The 20,936-nt window shown below is 41.3% G+C and overlaps 3 protein-coding genes across 3 annotated transcripts in view; 2 read left to right on the plus strand and 1 right to left on the minus strand.

Moving 5' to 3' along the window:
- Positions 1 to 592: 592 nt before the first annotated feature.
- On the plus strand, positions 593 to 8,861 carry LAMP2 (lysosomal-associated membrane protein 2). The gene is made up of 8 exons (XM_009330862.1): positions 593 to 711; positions 1,266 to 1,479; positions 2,135 to 2,296; positions 3,083 to 3,300; positions 3,835 to 3,954; positions 4,232 to 4,310; positions 5,119 to 5,286; positions 6,557 to 8,861. The coding sequence occupies exons 1-8, from the start codon at positions 667 to 669 to the stop codon at positions 6,694 to 6,696; spliced, it is 1,146 nt and encodes a 381-aa protein (XP_009329137.1). The 5' UTR covers positions 593 to 666; the 3' UTR covers positions 6,697 to 8,861.
- Positions 8,862 to 10,569: 1,708 nt separating this feature from the next.
- Positions 10,570 to 12,643, plus strand: LOC103922670 (lysosome-associated membrane glycoprotein 2-like). The gene is made up of 2 exons (XM_009330851.1): positions 10,570 to 10,784; positions 12,439 to 12,643. The coding sequence occupies exons 1-2, from the start codon at positions 10,751 to 10,753 to the stop codon at positions 12,579 to 12,581; spliced, it is 177 nt and encodes a 58-aa protein (XP_009329126.1). The 5' UTR covers positions 10,570 to 10,750; the 3' UTR covers positions 12,582 to 12,643.
- Positions 12,644 to 15,737: 3,094 nt separating this feature from the next.
- ATP1B4 (ATPase, Na+/K+ transporting, beta 4 polypeptide) overlaps positions 15,738 to 20,936 on the minus strand; it is a 12,839-nt gene continuing 7,640 nt past the window's right edge. Inside the window, 6 exon segments of the mRNA XM_009330873.1 lie at positions 15,738 to 17,225; positions 18,156 to 18,251; positions 18,980 to 19,036; positions 19,680 to 19,698; positions 19,700 to 19,859; positions 20,144 to 20,248. Of these exon segments, the coding sequence (XP_009329148.1) occupies positions 17,064 to 17,225; positions 18,156 to 18,251; positions 18,980 to 19,036; positions 19,680 to 19,698; positions 19,700 to 19,859; positions 20,144 to 20,248 (599 nt within the window). The 3' untranslated portion in view covers positions 15,738 to 17,063.

The raw sequence follows: 20,936 nt of genomic DNA on the forward strand, positions 1-20,936 counted from the left end.
CGCCTCGCCAGCGGCCAGCCCGGAGCTGAGGGGGTCAGCCGCCACAACGACGCAAATCAAACCATGGGGGAGTGCCTCTCTTGAGGGTCACCGGGTTAGAAAGCCAACAGCTATAAAAAGCTCCCTAAAAACGTAAAGGGCATTCAACATCCATCTCTTCTGAGCCAGAAATATTGGAAACGCAATGAAGGCACCCCTGTCTCATCTCCTAGAGGTCAACTTGAGCCATGCCACTGATGAAGCAGATAAGACGATAGGAGGACCCTGGTCTACAGGCAGTACATAGTTTAAGTGCTGCGTTCACGCACTTCAGTTTACTCAGTTTGTCACCAGAAAGCTAATGCTCATAATATTAGTCTTTGTCAGGTAAATAGACTATAAAACATTCTCTCAATTTTTATCTGGCTTTGATAACTTCACGGTGTATTTCCTAGTTTTAATACTTTTTAGAAATCTGGCTACTCTTTCAGTGTCTGGCAAATTGAATCCAGTCCTGAAATAACTTACTGCTTTGGGATGAGCTGTCCTCTTAAGTGGTTCTAGAAAATGAAGTAAAAGCAATGCCTTAGTAGGTGATAATCATCTCTTATAGGTTTTTTCCAGTCCTATGCAGTGGAAGTAGATGTAAAGGATGCTTCTAATGCTACATGCCTGTATGCAAAATGGATGATGAGATTCTTGATAAAATATGAAACAAACAGTAGTGATTATGTAAGTATTTGGAGGTAAATTTTGTTGAGAACTGTATTTTGTCCTGGGTAAAAGTTTAAGTACACACTTCTACCTAGGGTGTTTGGTGTTTTACTTTTTTTTTTTTTTTACTAAGTCAGTTGTCAAGAGTATTCCTAAATACTCACTTTAAAAGAAAGCATAAGTTCTCAATTAATAATACAAATAACTGAAAGTGCCCTATTGCACTTACTTAAATGGCATACTGGTCAAACTTTGTGGGTTTTGTGTATCAGTGTAGTAATGTTCTTGGTCCAAATAGTAAATGTAAATTGCAGCTCAGCACGGTCAAGACTTACAGCCAGGTTAGATTTGTACTTTTGTACTTGAATCTGGTACGGCTCCTTTCTAAGTCAGGTGTCAGGGAGCCTTTTTCATAATTTTGTAGAATAACCTAAAATAATCTCGCTAATCTTGCGCAAGGTTCCATCTAACCTTGTCTATAACATGGTCTATAGACCTAAGCAGGTCTATAATGTTGTCATGGGGAAGAACTGCTATCTGTGAAAACATTTAAAATTACCCTTTTCTTCTAGAAAAACACAACTTTGAATTTGTCATCCAGTGTGACACACAATGGCAGTGTCTGTGGCAATGACACGCAAGCTGCACTTCTGGCAGTACAGTTTGGAGAAGGTCACTCTTGGAGCATTAACTTTACAAAAACCAATGAAACTTACCAGGGGGACTTCATCACATTTACCTACAACACCAACGATACTGCCGTATTTCCTGATGCTAAAAGAAAAGGTAACGTTCAGTGCAGAATCCTACTTACAAAACAGTCTCGGCCACAAGTGTCAGATCTCGTGTACCTGACCTTGGTTGGCTTTTTTGAAGTTAGAAGGACTAATAATGTATCTAATGACTGCCGTGCCGTATACTGCCTAACTATAGTTCATCATACCTGCCTACTGGATAAGAATACAGACTAGTTAGCTTCACTGAATGTATAGTTCCTTTAAGTGGAACAGAAGGGGAAGGTTCAAACAAGGCTGTTTGAACAGCCTTGATCAGTGAGGTGCTGCTAGTAGACAACAGGCGTATGGAAGATTCATTTTAGTGTGCACTACTTGACCTTCCACCTAGCAAAGCAATACAGTGTTAGGCTTTCCGTGTACTAATACCTACTAATAATAGGATTTTTTCTTCCTTAAATAAAAACTTAAGTAAAAGGGTTCACCTTTCTAATGGCTTGTCTAGGTCTGGAAGCTTGGTTACTTTTTCCGCATTACTTAGCGCTTCAGGTCAGGACACATAGGAAAAACATTCAGGAGAGGTTAGGATTGTTAAACTTAATTAATTATCTCTTACTCTTTGTCTTATGGAATTATATAAAACATAACACTACCTATAAATGTTCTTGTAGTTCATAAGGCATTAAGATATTTGTGCTTATTTGTAGGACCAATTACTGTTGTTGTAAAGGATATTATGCGTCCAGTTCAACTGAACAACGTCTTCGTGTGTCATAATACTGACTTTTTTGAAGCAGAGAACGTAACGCAGATTTTCTGGAATGTTACTGTGCAGGCTTTTGTTCAGAATGGCACAATTGGTAAAAAAGGTGAGCGCTTCAATTTGTGAACAAGCTTTTTTGTATTGCACCTTAGTGTAGGGAGCAAAGTCCCATAGTAAAAAATCCACCAGTTCTAAGATGTGCTGTGTTGAATAATATTCACGTAAATATCCTTTAGTATGTCTTTCCTTGTTCCTGGAAAAATAGATTAGTAGAACAGATTTAGTAGTGTACAGTAATGTAGATTGTTCCCATGCCAAGGTGGTAGTCTAATAATGTGTATATTCCAGTAACTGAGGTATTAAAAATAAGCACTTCAGAACTACTGTTGCTGACTAGATCACTTGCGCTTCAAGGTTTTTAACTAACTGGCTTCCATTTTCAGTGGTAGCCTCTGCTTTTTCATTTAAACAGTCCAGAGCCTGTTGTCTCATCTCATAAGCTCAACTACTCAAAAGAGATGAGCACGTCATCCTGCTACAAATAGCTTAATAGAGTTGCTTACTTTGTCTACAGCAAATATATATCACACTTTTATAACTACTTAGTTATCTTTGTCTGTATGTTTCACTTCTGTGTAAACAGAAGGTAAGTAGTACTGCATAGATTTAAAACTGTGGGCATTACAGAATTTCTGAGAATAAATGGCAGCTGTAAATTGTTTGGAATACTGTGCCATAGTGCTGAGTTTGAGACTTCTGACTTGGTGATTAGCAGACTGCCAATGAGCCTAGATTTCAACAGAGAAATTGGTATCTGTGTTGAACTGACCTCTGTGTCATAAGAACTTAATAAAATTTCAGCACTGAAATGGTGGTTAAAATTTCTTTTCAGAGTCTAGATGTCGTGCTGATACACCTACTTCTGCACCTACTGTTCCGCCTACTATTGCCAATGTAACTACTGCATCTACCACCACTTTATCACCTGCTCCAACCACTGCTCCCAAACCTGTGGAGAATCCAGACACAGGAAACTATTCTCTTAAAAGTGGAAATAAAACTTGTCTTCTGGCTACTGTGGGGCTGCAGCTGAATGTTTCCCAAGACAAGGTGCTTCTCTTCTATTTTAGAAGAGTAGAAAGGTTGCTGTAGTTATTTGGTATGAAATGTGAGTGCAGGGTATTCGCTTTGTACACTGTTGGCTGTCCAGAACGGCTTCTAAGTGTTGTACATAGCACCTCTCTGACATCAGAATAGTTTTGTGGCATAATATCTAGCTTCAAAACCTTAAGCGGATTCAGTGTAACTCGTTACTGGGAGTACCTCTAACATCATTAAAAGCCTGGAACTTTCTTAGCTTTTAAGGCTGTTGGTCCCTGCAGATACTGTCTTTCCCCACAGAGGGAGCCAAAGCTAACCTGTTGTATTAGGTCAACAAAATAAGACTTCACTGGGCAATTCATTTGCTTCAGTGTTACCGGCATGTAAACTTAACTCGAGTAGCCTTGGTTCGATAGTAGCCAGGCTCAGTCTTCATGCTGTCATCTTCATGACAAGCTCTTCTAGCTTAAGACTGCTACTGACTGAAACAATGTATTCCTAATGGCAGCTGAATGTCTTTGACATTGTCTGTCTGTATTTCAGCCTCTTCTGATCAACATCAATCCAAAGACAACCAGCGCAGATGGTGCATGTGGTAACACAACAGCTACTCTGAAGTTGAATGATGGAAATAGCACATTGATTGGTTTCACATTTGTTGTTGTAAGTAACTTCTTTTATTTTAAACTAGGTTTCCACTTCAACAGTATTGCATGATGATCACTCATAGTAAAATCCTTCTGTCACTTGCTGGTGGTAGGCTGTTCCCATATAGGAAGTGGAACTGGCTAGCTGACTGCCTCAAGACAAATGGAGAATTGAGTTAAAGTTGTAGAAGATGTAAGACTGTGGTAAATGTGTTAGCCTTTGTAAAGCATGTGTTCTTAAAGTTAAAAATGCAGAATTGCACACTGACAGTTGGTTCTTGCTTCTTAAACAGAAAAATGCAAGTGCAAGTGTACAAAAATTTTATCTGAAAGAGGTGAATGTTACGCTGCTCAACCGTCTGAATGGTTCTGGTAAGAAATAGTATCTGCCTTAAAGCAAGTGTAAGCTTTTATTCAATGTCTGTATTTATCAAATACTTCTGACTTTTATTTCAGTGCTGTTCATGCTTACTGTTACTTCCTACTTTAAGTCTTTAAGTTGGTAGGAACAAAAGTAATAAGCAGAAATGGCTACGAGAGTTACTTTAAACAGCAGTGTGGGATCATTCTCTTTTCCTGGAACTTCTGCTAATGGGGTCTCTTACTTTGCAATAAACATATATAAATTAAGAGGGCTTCTTTTATAATTGTTTTCAGTAACATAATTTTTTGAGGTGTGACATATGGTTGTACAGTTTGTTCTTCCTAAGCCAGCTGTTGTCGTCTTTGAAGATGCTGCTATGTCTTCCAACGACTTGTACTTAACTCTCACTGGGAAAAGAGACCAGTCCTTCAAAAACTAAAGCATACTTTTTTCCAAATCAAAAGTATGTTTTGGGTGGGTTTAAGTTGCTTGTCACAGCTGCTGCGGTTAAAAGGGCGCTAAAGCTAAAATGCTTGCAACTCTGCAGTGTTGGGTTGAGCGGAGGTACAAGGAAAGCCTAATGTCATGTCTGTATGGAGGGTAGGTTACTACTAAGTACTGTAATAACTTCAGTGCCTGACTTCTTTTTGGTTAAGCAGATCAATTACACTTCAGACTACCTTGTTTTTCGGAGTAGTGAGCGTTAAAGTTGGCCCCTCTAGATTCAGCTCCAATCAGTCTTATGATTGTATTAGCAACTCTCTTGCATTTAAAGTGGGCATGCAAATTTCCTTTTTTTTCTCCCCCTTTGTTTAGTCATTTCAAATGCAGATAACAACAATTTCAGCAAGTGGGATGCTTTCCTTGGTAGTTCTTATATGTGCCGAAAAGAGCAAACTCTTGAGATTAATGAATATCTTCAAATACATACTTTCAATCTATGGATTCAGCCATTCCTTGTGAAGGCAAATAAGTTCTCTACAGGTAAGAGTTCTTTTTTTGTTAATTCTTGCAATGCTTGTGAAATTCGTACTTGCTAAAAAGCACCAGCATTGGGCACAAGCACTTTATTTTTGAAGCTCTTGTTCCATTGTCATTTGGTTTTTGTTTTGGTTTTTTTTTTTTTACACATGGAATTAAGAGAGGTTCTGAGACTGACATACAAGTTCAAGGAAAGTTTTGTTGTCACTTAAATGTCTGCTAGATGTGTTGGTTCTCCTTCATAAAACTTGAAGGAGCTAGAGACACTGAAGAGGGACTTAAGCATTGCCTTGCAGAATAGGTTAGAAGTTATCTGATATCATCTTGACATACAGCTTTTTGTAGTTCAAATATATAAGAAAATGGAACAAAACTCTAGCAGAAGTGGACTTTAGTAATACCGTTAGGTGTTTTGTTTCTTTCTATCTGTCAGTCTAAGGCATAGGAGTATTGGGGGGAAAAAATGAACTGATAGAGCTCCTTTCATAAACAGTCTTGAATATCCAGAACTAAAGAAAGGTTTTAAAATGTTTGTTTGCCGCATTATCCTGGTCTTTTCTGGGGAAAACTGGAATGGCTTAAATGACCTCTTTCTTAATCTTTAGTGTAACCTGGTCTTTGTACTTAATGATAATACTTGCAGCAGAGTCTTATTAAACTAGACTAATCTGTAGACAAATAGATTGGGTGTAGATTTTTGAACTTCTTTTTTTAGGCAGAGGTAAGGTAACTCCCCAAGTGTATGCTGGGTAAACAGTATTTATCATAACATGTTTTGAAGAGTTAGGGTCCCATTTCACGCTGTAGTTCAAGTTGCAGCTAGCTTCCTTCTTCTAATTATAGTTATTTCATGCCTGTAACGTGTCTCCATTCTGGATAGGCTCTTGATACCAAATCTAGGTCACTTCACTCTTAATGAGTAAAAGCACCAGGCTTGCCTTAAGCATGAAATAGATAAGCCTGGTTCTGTCTTAAAAGTAGACAAATGGCTACTCCCTTGTCTAGTACAGATCTTGTGCACAAGAAGGCTCGTACACCGGGGCACTTCAGTTAGCTTACTATAGTTTATCAAATGTTCCAAGTGATTATAATGCTTGATATATGCTAGATGTACCCATGAGACCTCTGCAGTTCTTTCTCTCTTAGTTCAAAGATGTAATAATATTTGACTTTTTTTAACACCTTCGTATTAAGGAAAACAGATTTTTGTACCACACTTGGCAAGTATTCTGTCTTTATTTATTCCTTGTTGCAACCTTTTTCTCATCTACAGCCCAGGAGTGTTCGCTGGATGATGACAGCATTCTAATCCCAATTGTAGTTGGTGCTGCACTTGCTGGTTTGATTGCCATTATAGTGGTTGCTTACATAATTGGCAGAAGAAAAAGCTATGCTGGATATCAAACTTTGTGAATCTAAATGTGATTCCTGTTCTGATCTCACTCTAAACAAAGCAAGTGCAAGTTCTGAAGTCCAAAAAAGACCCAAAACTTAGGAGTAATTACTAGCCACAGCTAATTGGAGTTGAGAAACAAAGAGAGAATGTTTATCTCAGATGAAGCAGAACTACGTTTTTAGTTTTCCTGCTCTAAGAAGACGGCGTGGGTTTCATAGCTGTTTTGAAGATGTCGAATATTGGATTAATTGCTAGGCTAAGGATTTTATCTTGCAAAAACCCTAAACTGTTTAGGATTTATTTCTTTTTACAAATCACACCCTGAAACCAGAACACATTCTAAACTGATGTGCATTGGGCAACTCCCAGAATAGCATAGAATTTGTACTTGCTTCTCTCCTCTGCGTTCCTTAGTTGTTGTCATAATTGTGGGTTAAGCTGGCAGCATTAGTCACTATGTTGACTCGTATCGTATTTAACAAGGATTGTACGATGCCCAGTAACAACTTTGTTTTTCATATAATTGAACTTTAGGCTGGTGATTAAGTGATCTTTTGAAGTGGCAGCCGTAACTTAGCTTTGTCAGAATTTGAGTAGTTTACTCCTGCCTTGGTGTAGTTTCAGGAATCATTCCTATACAAAATGGGTAGCCTATACTTGCCAAATGGTGGATATATAGGAAGACTTCAGTGCTGTTTTCAAATGCTTTCAAAAAAAAAAAAAAATTACTGTTAGGCACTTATACCTTGGCAATCATCTAAAATACTCAACTGAGGCAGAGTTCTGCTAAATTAATGCAAGCTTTTTTGCTGGCATCAGTTTAAAGGGAATAACCTTTCTAAATATTCCGGAACTTTAAAGTGCACTTAACTTTATATCATACTCTGCATAGAACCGGTCTGTCTTGTTGCTTTGAATGACCATCGTTTAAAGATGCTTTCACTTAATGAGGCAGTATGTGTTGTTGCAGCTTGAGCTGTCTTTAAATCTTCATCATTAATGGTTCTCTGCCAATCAAAATTCACATTATAACTGCCTGCCATTGGCATTCTGAATGTTTAATGTACTTTGTTTGATTGTTTTCTGTGTAGCATTTATTAATGTTAAGAATGCAAAAGCCAAACAAGTCTGAGATGGGCCCACAGCACCTGTTTTTCCTTGCTGTATGGAAAGGATAACTAGCTTAAAAAAATGCAGTGCAACTGGACTGTCCTTAAACTGCAGCTCTGTAGAGACTAACCCTTGCTGCACAACTTTTCTCTGGCCTCCTTTTGCTGTAATACATAGTTTTTACTGCATGGAAAAAAGTCTTTTAGACTTTTAGATAAGTCTGGCTTTTTTGCATATGTCATAACATGAGCTGCCTAAACTAGTTATTTAATGAACATAACATTGTCTTCCCCTTTAGAATGAGTTTAGCCTGCATCAAAGCTGGTTTAGTGTTTTATTAGTGTTTTCTAGGATTGTAGAGATGTCTGTGGCATGTTTGTATACAAATCATAAAACACACTTCTTTCAGTAATTTTTTTTTTTTTGTAAAAACAGTTTATTCTTGACACTAGCCAAGGAAAGAAGTATGGGTGGATAATGCTTACTATAGCTTGTAGTCTACAGCTTGAATTTTGCATCAGTTACTGAAATTCATTTTAATGAAAGTGAGGAACTACTATAAGGTTAATCCTAAAACAGGCTTCAAGACTTCCCATTTTAATTAAAAAAAAAAAGTGGATCTAATGACTTTCATATTAATATATCCTCAAATGCAGAAGTTCATATAGATTTTTAGCAATTTTGTGACTGATGTTCAGTGGCACCAGTTACACGTGCATTTCGGTTAAGGAGTAGTTATCACATGGTATTCATTTGACCACGCAAATTTTTGAACTGTGCACAGTTTCCAAGTGACAATATAGAAGACTAGTGCAAAATGCTCCTGAAATTCAACAATACTAGAAGTATCTTTGCAAAAACCTGTAACTTAATCTTCATTTGCAAGTATATCGGCTCAGAGATTAAAGTACTCCTAGACTGATGTGCAGATAACTGGTTCAAAAAACATCTAAGTTTCACCTGATCGCCTGTTGTTATAAAACCACTAGTTTTCCTGTATGTATTGCTCTGTAGGGAACTGTCAACCTGTTCAACATGTGCTCTAAATAATAAAGATTGTTCTATTTCTTAAGGAAACTTGTTCACATTTTTTAACTGATCTGAAAACAGACATCTTGTACTGTCTTTTTTTAAATAAAATAAACTAAATGAGTAAGGTCAACTTCAATCAGTCTATGGCTGGGATTCTGTTATATAGCTGGTGAAAGTGCTCCTCGAAGGGTTCTCTGCCTGTGTCTTAATGCTTTGTTTTGCAGCACATTCTGAAGTGTGCTTGGGTACAATCCGCTAGCAGAAGACAGCTTGGGAACTAACTGAGACACTGTACGTCTGGTTCATCATTAGAAATTTGCTTGTAAACTTTTTTGTCAACGGTAGCTCCATCCAGACAAGATGCTTTTATGACTGATTTTGCTAGCCATCTTAAATTGGTGTACTGCTGTGAACAGTTCAGTTTCTTCTTGCCGTCGTCGTGGAAAATGAAATTGGTCTCTGCGTTCTGCAAAAGTGGGAAAGCATTAGGGAGCCTTCTGGGAATTGGTTAGTAGCTTCATCCTCTATGGTAGGAGCTGTGTTGATCCTGTCTGTGCTGCCAGTTCTTCTGGTAACAGTACTGCTATATACTTCTTTCTGCATCAAGAGAGACTAGTCTTCCCTGCACCATCTCTGGCCTATCCTGTGAACTCTATGGTCATATGACAAGAGGAAAAAGTGCAGTCTAATCCTGTACCCTTTCTTCTTGAGTCTCGCCTGTACTGCTTATATAATCGTTATCTTAAAGCTACACAAAGTCAAAATAACATTAGCACCTTTCTGAAGTGTAAGCTGAAGTTGGCTGAAGCTTCTTTAATGTGAAGAAAAACACAAATATTTTAATAGGCTCTTGTTAAAGAGTTTACAGCGGGGCTCCTAGGGATGTAAATCAGTCAAAGTGAATTTAAACTGCAGTGGGACTGCAGGCATCGAACTTCTGACAAAGGATCAGTACAAGTCAGCCTGCATGAGTCTGTGACAAAACCTGGAACAAGCAGGAGTTACGCTGTCCTGGAGTACGTGTGAAGACTTTCCCCCCCCCCCCCAAAGCATTACTATTTTTACTGTAATTCTGTCTCCAATATTGTTCTCTCCTGGAGACTTGCAGTGAGTATCTAGACACTGGAAGAGTAGACTTTGTGGTGTACAATAATGATAAATCTACAGTAATGTACAGATACATGGCTTTTCAAGAAAGTCTATCCTGGAATTATGAGTCAGTTATGATGTTTGGGAAGGGGAACTATTGCTGTTTGGGGGGGGGAGGAGGTCAGGGTTTTGTGGATGACTGATATCCTTTTGGGGAAAGGCATAACTTTTAAATAATTAGAGGGAGATTATAATGTTAAATACTTCTACTTAAATGCATATCTCTTTCAGACTTGCCCTTTTTCTATTTAGCTGAAGACTGCAGCCCAGGGGTGAACAACTTAATTGTACCCATAGCAGTAGGAGCCGCTTTGGGAGGATTAGTTGTCCTAGTACTTACTGACTTACTTTGTTGATTACAAGAAATGCTGTAATGCTGGATAGGAGTATTTTTAAAATGGGAAAGTTTATTTAAAAAAAAACTGAACTCAAAAGACAGCTTGCTTGCCGAATCAGGCAAACAGTTTGTTAAAAACAAACCTGGTTAAGAAATGATGCAGAATGTATCGTCGTGGTTTATGTTTGAACCTAACAACTTAGAATATGTTCTATGAACATACTCTATGAATGGTTCATAATTGATAAATTAATTTAAGTTCTTCCAAAATACTACACTTCTAATTTCAGAATATTAAAGATATGCAGTGGCATTACATGAATAAAAATAGTTTTGTTCTGGTCTGTGGATACAGCTTGTGGTGGTGTACAGTTACCAGGTTCTGCATTTGAAGACACTTCTCTGAAGCTTCTAACCATTGTGCAGTAACAATACACGGATAGATGTGTGCCAACAAGGGTGGCAAACTGGAGAGAGGTAAAGGGTGGAATGTTCCTGGTATGAAACTTTAAACCCTTTTTATCCTGGGAATTCCTTGTAACAGTGCCATAGTGCGATGGGTATTGCAGCGATCTCCTTCCTTGAAAGAAGAGAGAAAGGGGATTTCTGTCGCTGCCTGCTGGGCGCCTTTCATCCTTAGCAAGTTCTCATGTTTAGTATTAATGACGCATTATCCAGCATGTAGTAGTTAAATTGTGTACGTTGATCTTCAGTGAACAAAGATGACTGAGACATCAAATGCAGTTCTCTTAATTTAAGATGCTTAAATACTTTCCTCAATAGTCAGAATATTTTGAAATAGCTCACTGAGTAAGGTACATATTTCCTTTCGTCTTTTTTTTTCCCCCCTTCCAGGTGTTGCTCTACTTGGCAGTAGGTGCCTTCAGATTGTCCGAGTTTAGTATTTTCAGGTGCTGAACCTCCATGTGTTGTTTTCTTTCCTCTTAGCCGAAGGCTCTGTATAGCCTTCCGTGAAGGGGGAGTGGCAAGTGTGTACTGGACTGCAGTGAGCTAAATCAAGACAGTAAATTTCCCTTAAGTAAGGCTGATTCAGTTAGAGGCTCAAATGGTTTAAACATTCACTTACAACACTAGCTAGCTTTTGATAAAGCATTGAATGCGTGCATGACACTAATATAAACACAAGCAAAAATTTCATAAGGAGCTCTGCTTTATTAAAAGCATGTTAAGTCAAGCAGCCTGCAGTGTTGAAGCAGTACGCAGACACGGAATGGTATCTGACTAAACATCTCGTCTTGGCACCACGCAGGTGGAGCTCTGCTTTCTTTACGAGCAGGGGAAGAATGCCAAGCCCTGCCTCCCTGTCTAAGGTGTATCACGGGGTTTGAAATTGGTTCCCAGTGTTGTTTGTTAACCCTTGCATGAGTGTTTGTGTCAGCAAGGAGTTCATTGCATATTTTACAACCTGTATTTTAAAAACCACTGTAGCATTACAGCTGTCTTCCCCCCCATATGTCGATTTTGGTAAGGTCTGCATAGTTCTCAGCTGAAACTGATAACCCTTTTCTTGTATTTGGATTGAAAATAAATAAAGTTGCCCACCCAAAGAGAGACTCTTCAAGTGTTTTCCATTCAGTGCTTTCAGCATATGTATCTTGGCTGTCTCTTGTAGTTTTCAGTAAGTTTCTACTTTGTTACGTGGTTTGCTGTCTGTTGTTTCTCTTCATGTCTAGAACCTAGAAAAGTGCTGCTGACTTGAGGGTTTGGAGAGTCACTTGGACAAGACGCTAATATACCAGTCCGTCTTTTTTTGTTGCTATATTGCTGTTAACTCTGAGGTGTGATCAGCTAACTCATGCTCAGACTGCTGTTTTGTCCTCACATTTCTAATTTATCCGAGTGGACTGCTCACTAGAGGAAGATGAAATTAAATGTACAAATCGGAAGAAGTATATTACCAGTACAAGTGATGTGTGTAGCATATATGTTTAAAGAAATCAACCTTTCTATCAATTCTTTACTCAATACTGATCTTCCTTTAGATGTATTATTGTATCTAATATAGTATAAGTTCTCAAAAAAGTCTGTTTGCTCCTTGCTTTATTTGGTTTCTAATGCTTGATTTCCGTTACTAATTTATTCTCCCTTGCTTTTTTTGTTCCTTCTGCAGCTGAAGAATGCTTTGCTGATTCTGACCTGAACTTTCTTATTCCCATCGCAGTGGGCATGGTACTTGGCTTCCTTATCATTCTTGTCTTTGTATCTTATATCATTGGAAGAAGAAAAAGTCGTACTGGCTATCAGTCTGTATAATCTCTTAATTCCGTCTCTGTTGCCACCTTCCCTGCTCTTCTTTTCCCAGACTCCCTTATCTGCCCCTTTAAAAAGAAGAAAAACAAATGAATTAATAGTTTCTTTATTTAAAATAATAATAATTAAAAAAAAAACTTCATGACAGAATAACATGCCATGAGTCTGAAGATGAGTCGCAGAATTACTTGAAGCTACTGTATGATTTTGGAGAAAGTAAGTGTTCTGAGGACCATAGAATTGAGTAGGGTTGATGTGTGTCCACGTGAGAAATGTGATTATTTTGAGTAAAGAAGGCATCTACAAAACTTTTTCTGTTGTTTAATCTTTTCATACAAGAAAATTTCTAGTTGCATACAGCCTATCTCGGATAATGCTAAAGCTAAAACCGTAATTAAAGGTGTGAGTGCTATGTTGAAAGGGACTGTACATGCTATGGGAAAATGCATACCAAGCTCTTAACAGACTTCTGTTGGGCCCTTGGCGCGTGGCTGTTGTCTTCTGTCATTAGCAGCTTGATCTTGTGAATCAGTCTGAATTTCCTATTCCTTCTGAATGTAAAGGTAGTACCTGATCTCATTAATAAACTAACATAACATGAGAAGGACACCTGATTCTTCTAGTAAATTAATTTAACATCAGTATGGAGAAGTTGACTGCTAATGTATGTTAAATAGCTTTGCACTAGCATGGTGTCTCTAATGTCTTTATTCACTCAGATAAGGCTCAGTCCTGGAGAACTTTCACTACTCAGAAAAGCCAACAGTCTGCCAAAGGAAATGTGTCCTGCGCTATTTTGTTTGACTCTGTTTTCCCTTTTGTTCTGAGCTCAGTTGTGAAATGAGGGCAGGAGGCTGGAATTTCACCGGCTGCAGTTTGTCTGAGCTTTGATTCTGTGCACATAAAAGAAACTACACAGCGTTTCAGCGCTGGTCCACGTGAGGCTCAAGAATATCGTGAGAGCTCTCAAAGACTGACTAAGAACACAGATTGTTCAGAGATTCCCGCGGTTCCTTTGGACAGCTTTCATGGGTTAACGGGATCACTGAAAAGCTGTGATCTAGGAATGTGAGTGAAGATATAAACCCAGTCTGTTTTGATAGGATTAATCTGCTTTTAACCTTCTAATTATTGCACGCTCAAACAACAGTTGAATAGCGTAAGAGCACAAAATTTCTAGTATGAGGAATGCTGATCACAAAGCAGAAATTAATATATATATAGTGAAGAAAATGACTTCCAAAGGAATAAGAGCATCTGACTTGTTTGAAGATGCTTTCTTTGTTATTAATGCCATACCTTTTGCAATTCTGTGTTCCGTGTCTAAACTATACCAAAATAGAAGCTAGTCGTTTGTGGTTGTGTTCTGCTTCATTCCCATCAGGTTCATGCTGGCAGGATGAAAGAAGCCTCTTGAGCTCTTTCAACCTCTTTGGACCATCTTGGTTAAAAGCCTTTTGCAGCTAGTGAACCCTGATTTCCAACTGTGGGACAGCTCAAGAGCTGCCAGGTCTGCAGAGAGCTACTGACGGCACACAAAGTTTCTGTCCTCTGCAGCAAGTGTTTACTAAAGCTACTTTAATCTCTTTGTGCATTGAGCCTGTATCTATGTTAAAGCACCTTCAGTAATTCACACGCGCAAAGGAGACAGTCAACACTGATGTTTAAGTAACTCACAATAGCTGTACGTTCAGGGAAGGGAGATTTCTAAAGAGTTAGTTTTGATGTTTGAGAAATACCTGTATGTTCAATTATTCTCATCCTCACTGTGACCAAAGATAAGCTTTACCTGAGTATGACAAAATGATTTTTGTACTGCAAATAGGCTCTTGAACCAAGTTGTCTTTTTTTAGGAGTGTAATTTAACGCTGCTGAGTTGGACTGTGCGCTTTGGTTTTGGTTGTCTTTGGTCTTTTGTGTTGTACCTTTGCTCTCACAATACTTGATTTCCCTGCCAGAGTGGTAAATGGTGAATTGTTTTGAGACTGGCAATTTCTGAGTAACACCTGCTTGTCAGTGTGTTGCTTCTCTGCTGCCAGCAGATGGATTCCATCTATGGTTTCATGCTCAGGTTGCAGATCAAAGTATTTTGCATCACTTTTGCTAGGTTATTTTAGTAAAATGTGGCAATTTCCTAGATGCACATATATATATTTTATACATACATACAAAGTATTATTTTGGGCTTCAATAGAAGTCAAAAATTGAGCCAGCACTTTAAGGTGGTTGTAGCATGAAAAGTGGTGTGTACAATTCTCCAAATCTTGAAATGACTGTACAAATATGCTGAAAGCAGAATATGTGTATGGAAAATAAAGTTAACTATGGTGTTTATAAAGCTTTGTTTTAGTGTAAGTAGACATGCATGCTGCTTCTGAGAGCTTTTCCAATGGGATTGTCAACGTGCCTGGATCTGGATGTTGGTGGGGAAGCAGAAACTTTGGCTTCTAAGCTGTTCATGCATTTACATCCCAATTAGTTGATCTTTCTTTGTTGATTGGATCAAAGCATGGGTCTAGCGGTCTGCTGAAGAACCAGCTGCTTCATGAATCCTTCCAATAGGCAGGTAGGGAATAGACATAAATAAAGCTTTCTCCTGTTGCTAGCTGGAGAGTTGTTAATTTCATGGCCTGAAGCATGAAGGGTCTGGTTTCCTTTCAGGATCCTACAGAAATACAAATGTTTTACAAGAGCTAAGCAATTGGCAGGCGGGGAAGTGTTTGTGGGTTTAACTTATTTCTGATGTCAAAGGAAGAGCTGCTACCCCAGCAGCGTCTTCCTTGGCAGAAGCTGGTTTCTGCTGATCAGAACGTGCCTTTCAGGTAAGTTGTGCAGGCAGAATGATTGTGTTGCCCTAGCTCTATCAGTGTCATACGAGTAACCACATCTGAGCAAAATTATTTCCTAAACTACCTCTGGTTCAGGTTTTTAACAGTTCTTAATAAATAGTTTTTGCCCAATGGTTGGTTGTGATACGTAGTGTATAGTGAGTCTTATTGTACTGGGCTTCTGAACTTTTTGGCCCTAGAAAGTTAACGAAGTGCTCAAACTTCAAGGAGCACATTACATGCTGCTTTGAAATTCAGTCCCGAACTCGCCAGCACAGGGAGCTAAAGTCACAAACTGCATCAGTGTTTTAAGAATGGTACCATAGAGTTAATTTTACCTTAGTCACTTTATTTTTAATACAAAAAAATTACTTTTTAGAGACTTATATAGATCAGGAAATGATGGCAGATGAAGTACCTGGACTAGGATGTAGGACAAACATACCATAATGCTCTTGTTCTGTCGGTAATTTTAGTAAGTGTGCTTTCCAACTAGTACGTTATCCTAAGGTGTCCTGTCCTGCTGTGTTCTCGTAGCTCGTAACATGCAGAGCGTAGTTCATCTCTGTCAAATACGAAGGCTATGTGCTCACGGGCCCGGGAGGGTCAGGCTGCCGGCGCAGCAGAGGTTGCTCAGGTTAGCAGCACCCTGCTCTGACAGGGGTGAGTGTGCTTCACAGGTCTTTGAGGATGATAAACTGGTGACTTCACTAATACCACCATTGACCCCCTAACGATGAAATGACTAAGCATTTCCCTGCGGTTTTCTGCAGCATTATAGCTGTGACCTCTGGAACAGCGAAGAACAGGCCAGAAATATTTGGGGGGGTCTAACACATTTCACTGGCACTTCTGTGCCTGAACAGGGGAGGGGAGCGCCGTCAACCTGCGAACCATGGCAGGGAGAGAAGAGCTCCTTTCACTCGTCCCTGCCTAATAGACTTGAAGAGGATTCCTGGGGCAGAGAGAAGTACTGGAGGGAGGAGGAGGAGGGAGAAATGCATTAATCCTCCCACTTCAGAAAGGAACAGCTGGAAAGGTTCAAGGGCAAATGATTTTCTACATGGCCTTTGCTCCAATGCCTTGGGTGCACTGAACAAGCTGTGTAAAATGCTGCAGTCAAGATGCTCCTGGTGCTGTAGATCCTAGGAGGCGTTTTGAGATCTGCCATTTTCACTTTTTAACTGTGTCATTGCAGGCATAACCCAGAATTTTTGCTGTTTATTATTTTAACAAGAATAGTGCTAATAAACTACTCTCTTGTTAGCTTTTGCCTGAGAAATGCACATAAAACTATGGTAAAGATTAAAATTTAAAGCCAGGAAAAATGCATTCCACAGGGGTCACTCGTAAAAGGCCTTATGAAAATAGTGTTCAGATACCAGAGGGGTTTTTTTTAGTCAAAACTGAAATGCTTCTGCAGGTTTTCCACCCAGGAGATAACTTTTAATTTTTACTAATAATGATTTACATCAGATGATGCAAAATGTGGTTCCACGCTCCGTTGCATCTGATTTGTTTCCTAACTATGAACAAAAATAAATTAACAAAAATCTCCATGTGCCTGGTTTTCCTAGAAGAAAAAATGCTGGCTTTATGCTTTAAAAAGGAAAAAGCCTCTGATTGACTTAACCTAAATGCCCAGTGCTTGTGGTGGCTACTTTCCAATGCTGAGTGTGAAGATGATTCGGCCCAGGAAGCGGTCTCTGTTAACGTCGTTGATAATACCTTTCCCATTCAGACTGCACTGAATAGGGATCAAATAATTTTTCTTCACGTCTGTAAAGTGCATAGCCACCAGCGGGGACGTATAGTTCACCTGGAAAGAAGGGAGATTTAAGTGTAATTTTTGAGGGAGCAAAAAAGCAGGCAGTGCTTTCATGTTCAGTAAAAATCATTAGTAATTGGTTTACGGTTCCCAGGCGTCTGAGTGCGTTTGCCTGATGTCCATCGTGGTCCCTCAGGATGCTGAAGCTGAGCCTTTCTGTCCCTGTGCCTCAGAGGGATGGGATCACGTCGGAGTTTTGCATTGCACTGCGCCTCTTGGGTTGATTAGCCAGGACAAGTAACACCGGATAATGGGACTCTCAAATACTTTCTGCTGTTCTAAAAAATGACCTATGGCTTGTAATAAGAAATCCGTGGTGTTGCTCAGATCTGTGTGCTCAAAGGACATGCAGACCTGGCGTCTGGGGCTGTTACTCATCCCCAGTCAGCAGCAGTATGACAATAGGAGCCTACTGCCTGCCTCATCTTCCATTTCAGCTTTTGTTGTGAAGGTGCATTACCTCCTAACGCTGTGCGGACCAAAGCAGTGCTGGCCAGCATGTTCAGAAATAGCCACCAACGTTGGACCGCTCTGTTTTGAGCCACCCAGCCTGGTGTGGTTTTTGTCATAGCTTTGACAGAAGCCCCATCCTTTTCCTCTTGTGTCACCTAACCCCTGACTTCCCTCACACCCTGGGAAAATGCTGGTGTTGAGACCTTCTCTGGGAGTTAGCAAAGCCAGTCTTAGTCTCCAGATGATAAATGTAATAATTCCCATTGCTGGCAAGGGGGAACCGGAGTCCCCAAGGATTTCCCGCAGTTTGTCAGAGACAGAAATAGAGCGCTGTAATCCCAGTGCCCGTGGCCTCCCTCCTGTCTGCATCTGCCCAAAATAGCCAGTCACACATCTGTACTCTGTGCAGCAGCTCCTGCCCTCTCCTACCCAAGGAGACGCAACAAAGATGCCAGAGTCCTTACTTACGTGAGTGATCTTGCCATAGTAGGGATAATACATGAGATCAAACGTCCCATTTCCAGGGTAGAAGTCCACCGATCTGAGATCGCTCTCATTGCCTTTCTGTGATTGGAAAAAAGATAAAGGTACGCACATAGCACGTGGGACACAAAATACAGCTCCCTTCAGAGTAAGGTGAAGGAGTTTTAATACAGACATCTCTTGCAAATCCATGTCAGGGCTCAGCTGCGCCTGCCTGCCTGCCCATAGCGTGTTTGCTGTGAGAGCCACCTGCCGCTGCAGCGAGCCAGAGCATTAACAGTGGCACAGGCGAGGGTTACAGAATTTGCTGCCTGTCGATCCCTCCCTGTGCTTACCTACTGCTTTATTGCTCTCTAAGGGTACGATCCAGCTGCTGCCCGGGCAGTGGAAGCCCTTCCTTCAGCCTATTGCTGTTGGCTTGCAGGGTGCTCCCCAGGACCGAGGGTCCTGCGAAGCGGGTGGGGATGGATGTGAGCAGCTCCTGCCTCTTCCCCCCCCAGCTCCAGGCTCTAGCTGGTGCCCCGGCACCCAGCCCTGTGGGCCTGCCCTCAGGGGCTGAGCAGAATGCTGCCAGTGAGGCTGGCAGGAGCCAGCAGCGCTCAGAGGGTGAGGGCCAGGGTGGGAAGCAGGAGACTGGTGGCCTCTGTCGTTCTCAGCAGACTGGCCCCCACTTGTGCCCAGAGGCATCAGCAGCGCTGGGTCCTGTGAGTGTTTGGGGCTAAAATGAGGACAGATATTGGTGGGGTCCATCAGAGGGAGACATTTGGCCTTCTATGCACCACGCTGCCACGCACGAATGAAAGCGGTACCTGCGCTTTGCAGTCCACGCTCACGGGGATCCCAGCACCAGGGCGGTAGCCTATGATCTGCAAAAACAAAAGACATCCGTGCTTGTACGAAACGCAGTGCCAAGCGCATGCTGCCTCCCTTCTCCAGGGCTTAAGCTCTTCTACCTGCCAGTCACGCTCCTCAGGACAGGAGTTATGTGCCCCTAGAAACAGGGTCTGCCACCCCGTGCAGTGCAGCTTGCCCGTGTCTGAGAACGGAGGCAGAGCAGAGCATCCAGAGAGCCCAGACTCCCTGGAGCAATACAGCCACTTCCCCACACAGCTCGCACCACACCCATACCCACACCCACATCCCCATTTATTTCCCCAGCAGCGTGCACTGAGCCACCATGCTATTAGAAGATTTCAAATAAACTCAATTCTGTGAAAATTCCCATTATAAAAAGACTGGGGTCTGAGGTGTAGACCTAAAGCTCAGTTCCTCCCACGCAGGGGTCAGGCACAAGACCCTCCAAGCCCTCAGGCCTCAGCAAATCAAATCGAGCAAGTCTTGTAGTGTTTCTTTTTTATGTTCTCTAGCGGGTATGAGCCAGCAGGTTTGGGGATTCTAGTTCCCTTTTCCCCTGGGCCTGAGAAGTGGAAGAGTTTCAGTCCCTGCAAGGTCTTTATCACAGTGGGGTGCACTGAAGGAAGGAATTAAGATGACCATCTTTCTCTGTACCCGGTTCATCTTCAGCATTAGAGTAGCCAAACGTTGGGTCCTCAATACCAGAGCAGTTCTGCAGCAGTGAGCGCTTGAACTGGCAGGCCTTCTTCTCCTCGCTTTCATTGCCCCCTTGGATGAAGTACTGTCCTGAGACACACTCGATATTCTTCTCCTCTTGAACTTTGTCATCATAAGCTGGTGGGGACCAAGAGACTTGTTAATGTTTCTCGAGACCTGCACAGACCCACGCTCTCCGAGTACAGCTGTGTGTTAAGGGAATTAGAAAGTCCCACCTGGAAAGGCAAGGCTCCCTCCCACAGAACCTCCCATGACCACCTTATGATCCTCCTTTTCTATATGGGGATCGTGAGATGCCAAAAACTGATCTGCACCCCAGGAGGAGACCCCTGCACTCTGTGTGTGTGTGCATGGATGCAAACAACTTGCCAACATGACTCCTGGGGTGCCTAAGAGCTTACCTGCTAGGAAGTGGTGCATGCTGTCCACGTAGGGTTGCCACGTGCTGGGCTGAGAGACGTTGAAGGCAATGGTGAACCCATTCAAGTATGGTCTGATCATTACTCCTGGAGGAGGAAACTGACCCTGTTAAAGCAGACATGGGTGGACTGGCCACAGGCTTGGGGCGCGTGTTGCAGGGGCTGGTTGCACTGTGACTGGGCTTGGGGTTGGGCGCAGGTATGAGAGCGACACCACCAGCTCACAAATAAACTCTCTCCTCAACCCACTGATCCCTCACCTTCATTTCACACCCAGAGAACACCATGCACATCAAAATGTCCCGGGAAACATGGGAGACCTGGAGGGTCTCAGCAGCGCTGCAGGGAAGAGATGGACTTGGGGCTGCACATGGAGGCTGAGGGGTTCTCCATGCTCCCAGCTGTTCAGCCAGCTCTGGGCAGAGAGCAGGGCAAGGGCACCTCGTGTTCCCCACCAACACGAAAACACAGGGAAAATGCTGCTTCTGTCATAGGGAAAGGAGTTAGAATCATAGAATCATAGAATCATTAAGGTTGGAAAAGACCTCTAAGATCATCGAGTCCAACCGTCAACCCAACACCACCATGCCCACTAAACCATGTCCCTAAGCGCCTCATCTACACGTCTTTTAAATACTTCCAGGGATGGTGACTCAACCACTTCCCTGGGCAGCCTGTTCCAATGTTTAACTACTCTTTCAGTAAAGAAATTTTTCCTCACGTCCAATCTAAACCTCCCCTGGCGCAACTTGAGGCCATTTCCTCTCGTCCTTTC

This window comes from Pygoscelis adeliae, unplaced genomic scaffold (genome assembly GCF_000699105.1).
Source record: "Pygoscelis adeliae isolate BGI_AS28 unplaced genomic scaffold, ASM69910v1 Scaffold100, whole genome shotgun sequence".
NCBI classification, from domain to species: Eukaryota; Metazoa; Chordata; class Aves; order Sphenisciformes; family Spheniscidae; genus Pygoscelis; species Pygoscelis adeliae.

Excerpts from the sequence above, each read along its gene's own strand:
- LAMP2 (XM_009330862.1), top strand. The coding sequence starts at position 667 with ATGATGAGATTCTTGATAAAATATGAAACAAACAGTAGTGATTAT. Across the intron at positions 712-1,265 it reads AAACAAACAGTAGTGATTAT|AAAAACACAACTTTGAATTT; the intron begins GTAAGTATTTGG and ends CTTTTCTTCTAG. Across the intron at positions 1,480-2,134 it reads TCCTGATGCTAAAAGAAAAG|GACCAATTACTGTTGTTGTA; the intron begins GTAACGTTCAGT and ends GCTTATTTGTAG.
- LOC103922670 (XM_009330851.1), top strand. The coding sequence starts at position 10,751 with ATGTGTGCCAACAAGGGTGGCAAACTGGAGAGAG. Across the intron at positions 10,785-12,438 it reads GGGTGGCAAACTGGAGAGAG|CTGAAGAATGCTTTGCTGAT; the intron begins GTAAAGGGTGGA and ends TTCCTTCTGCAG.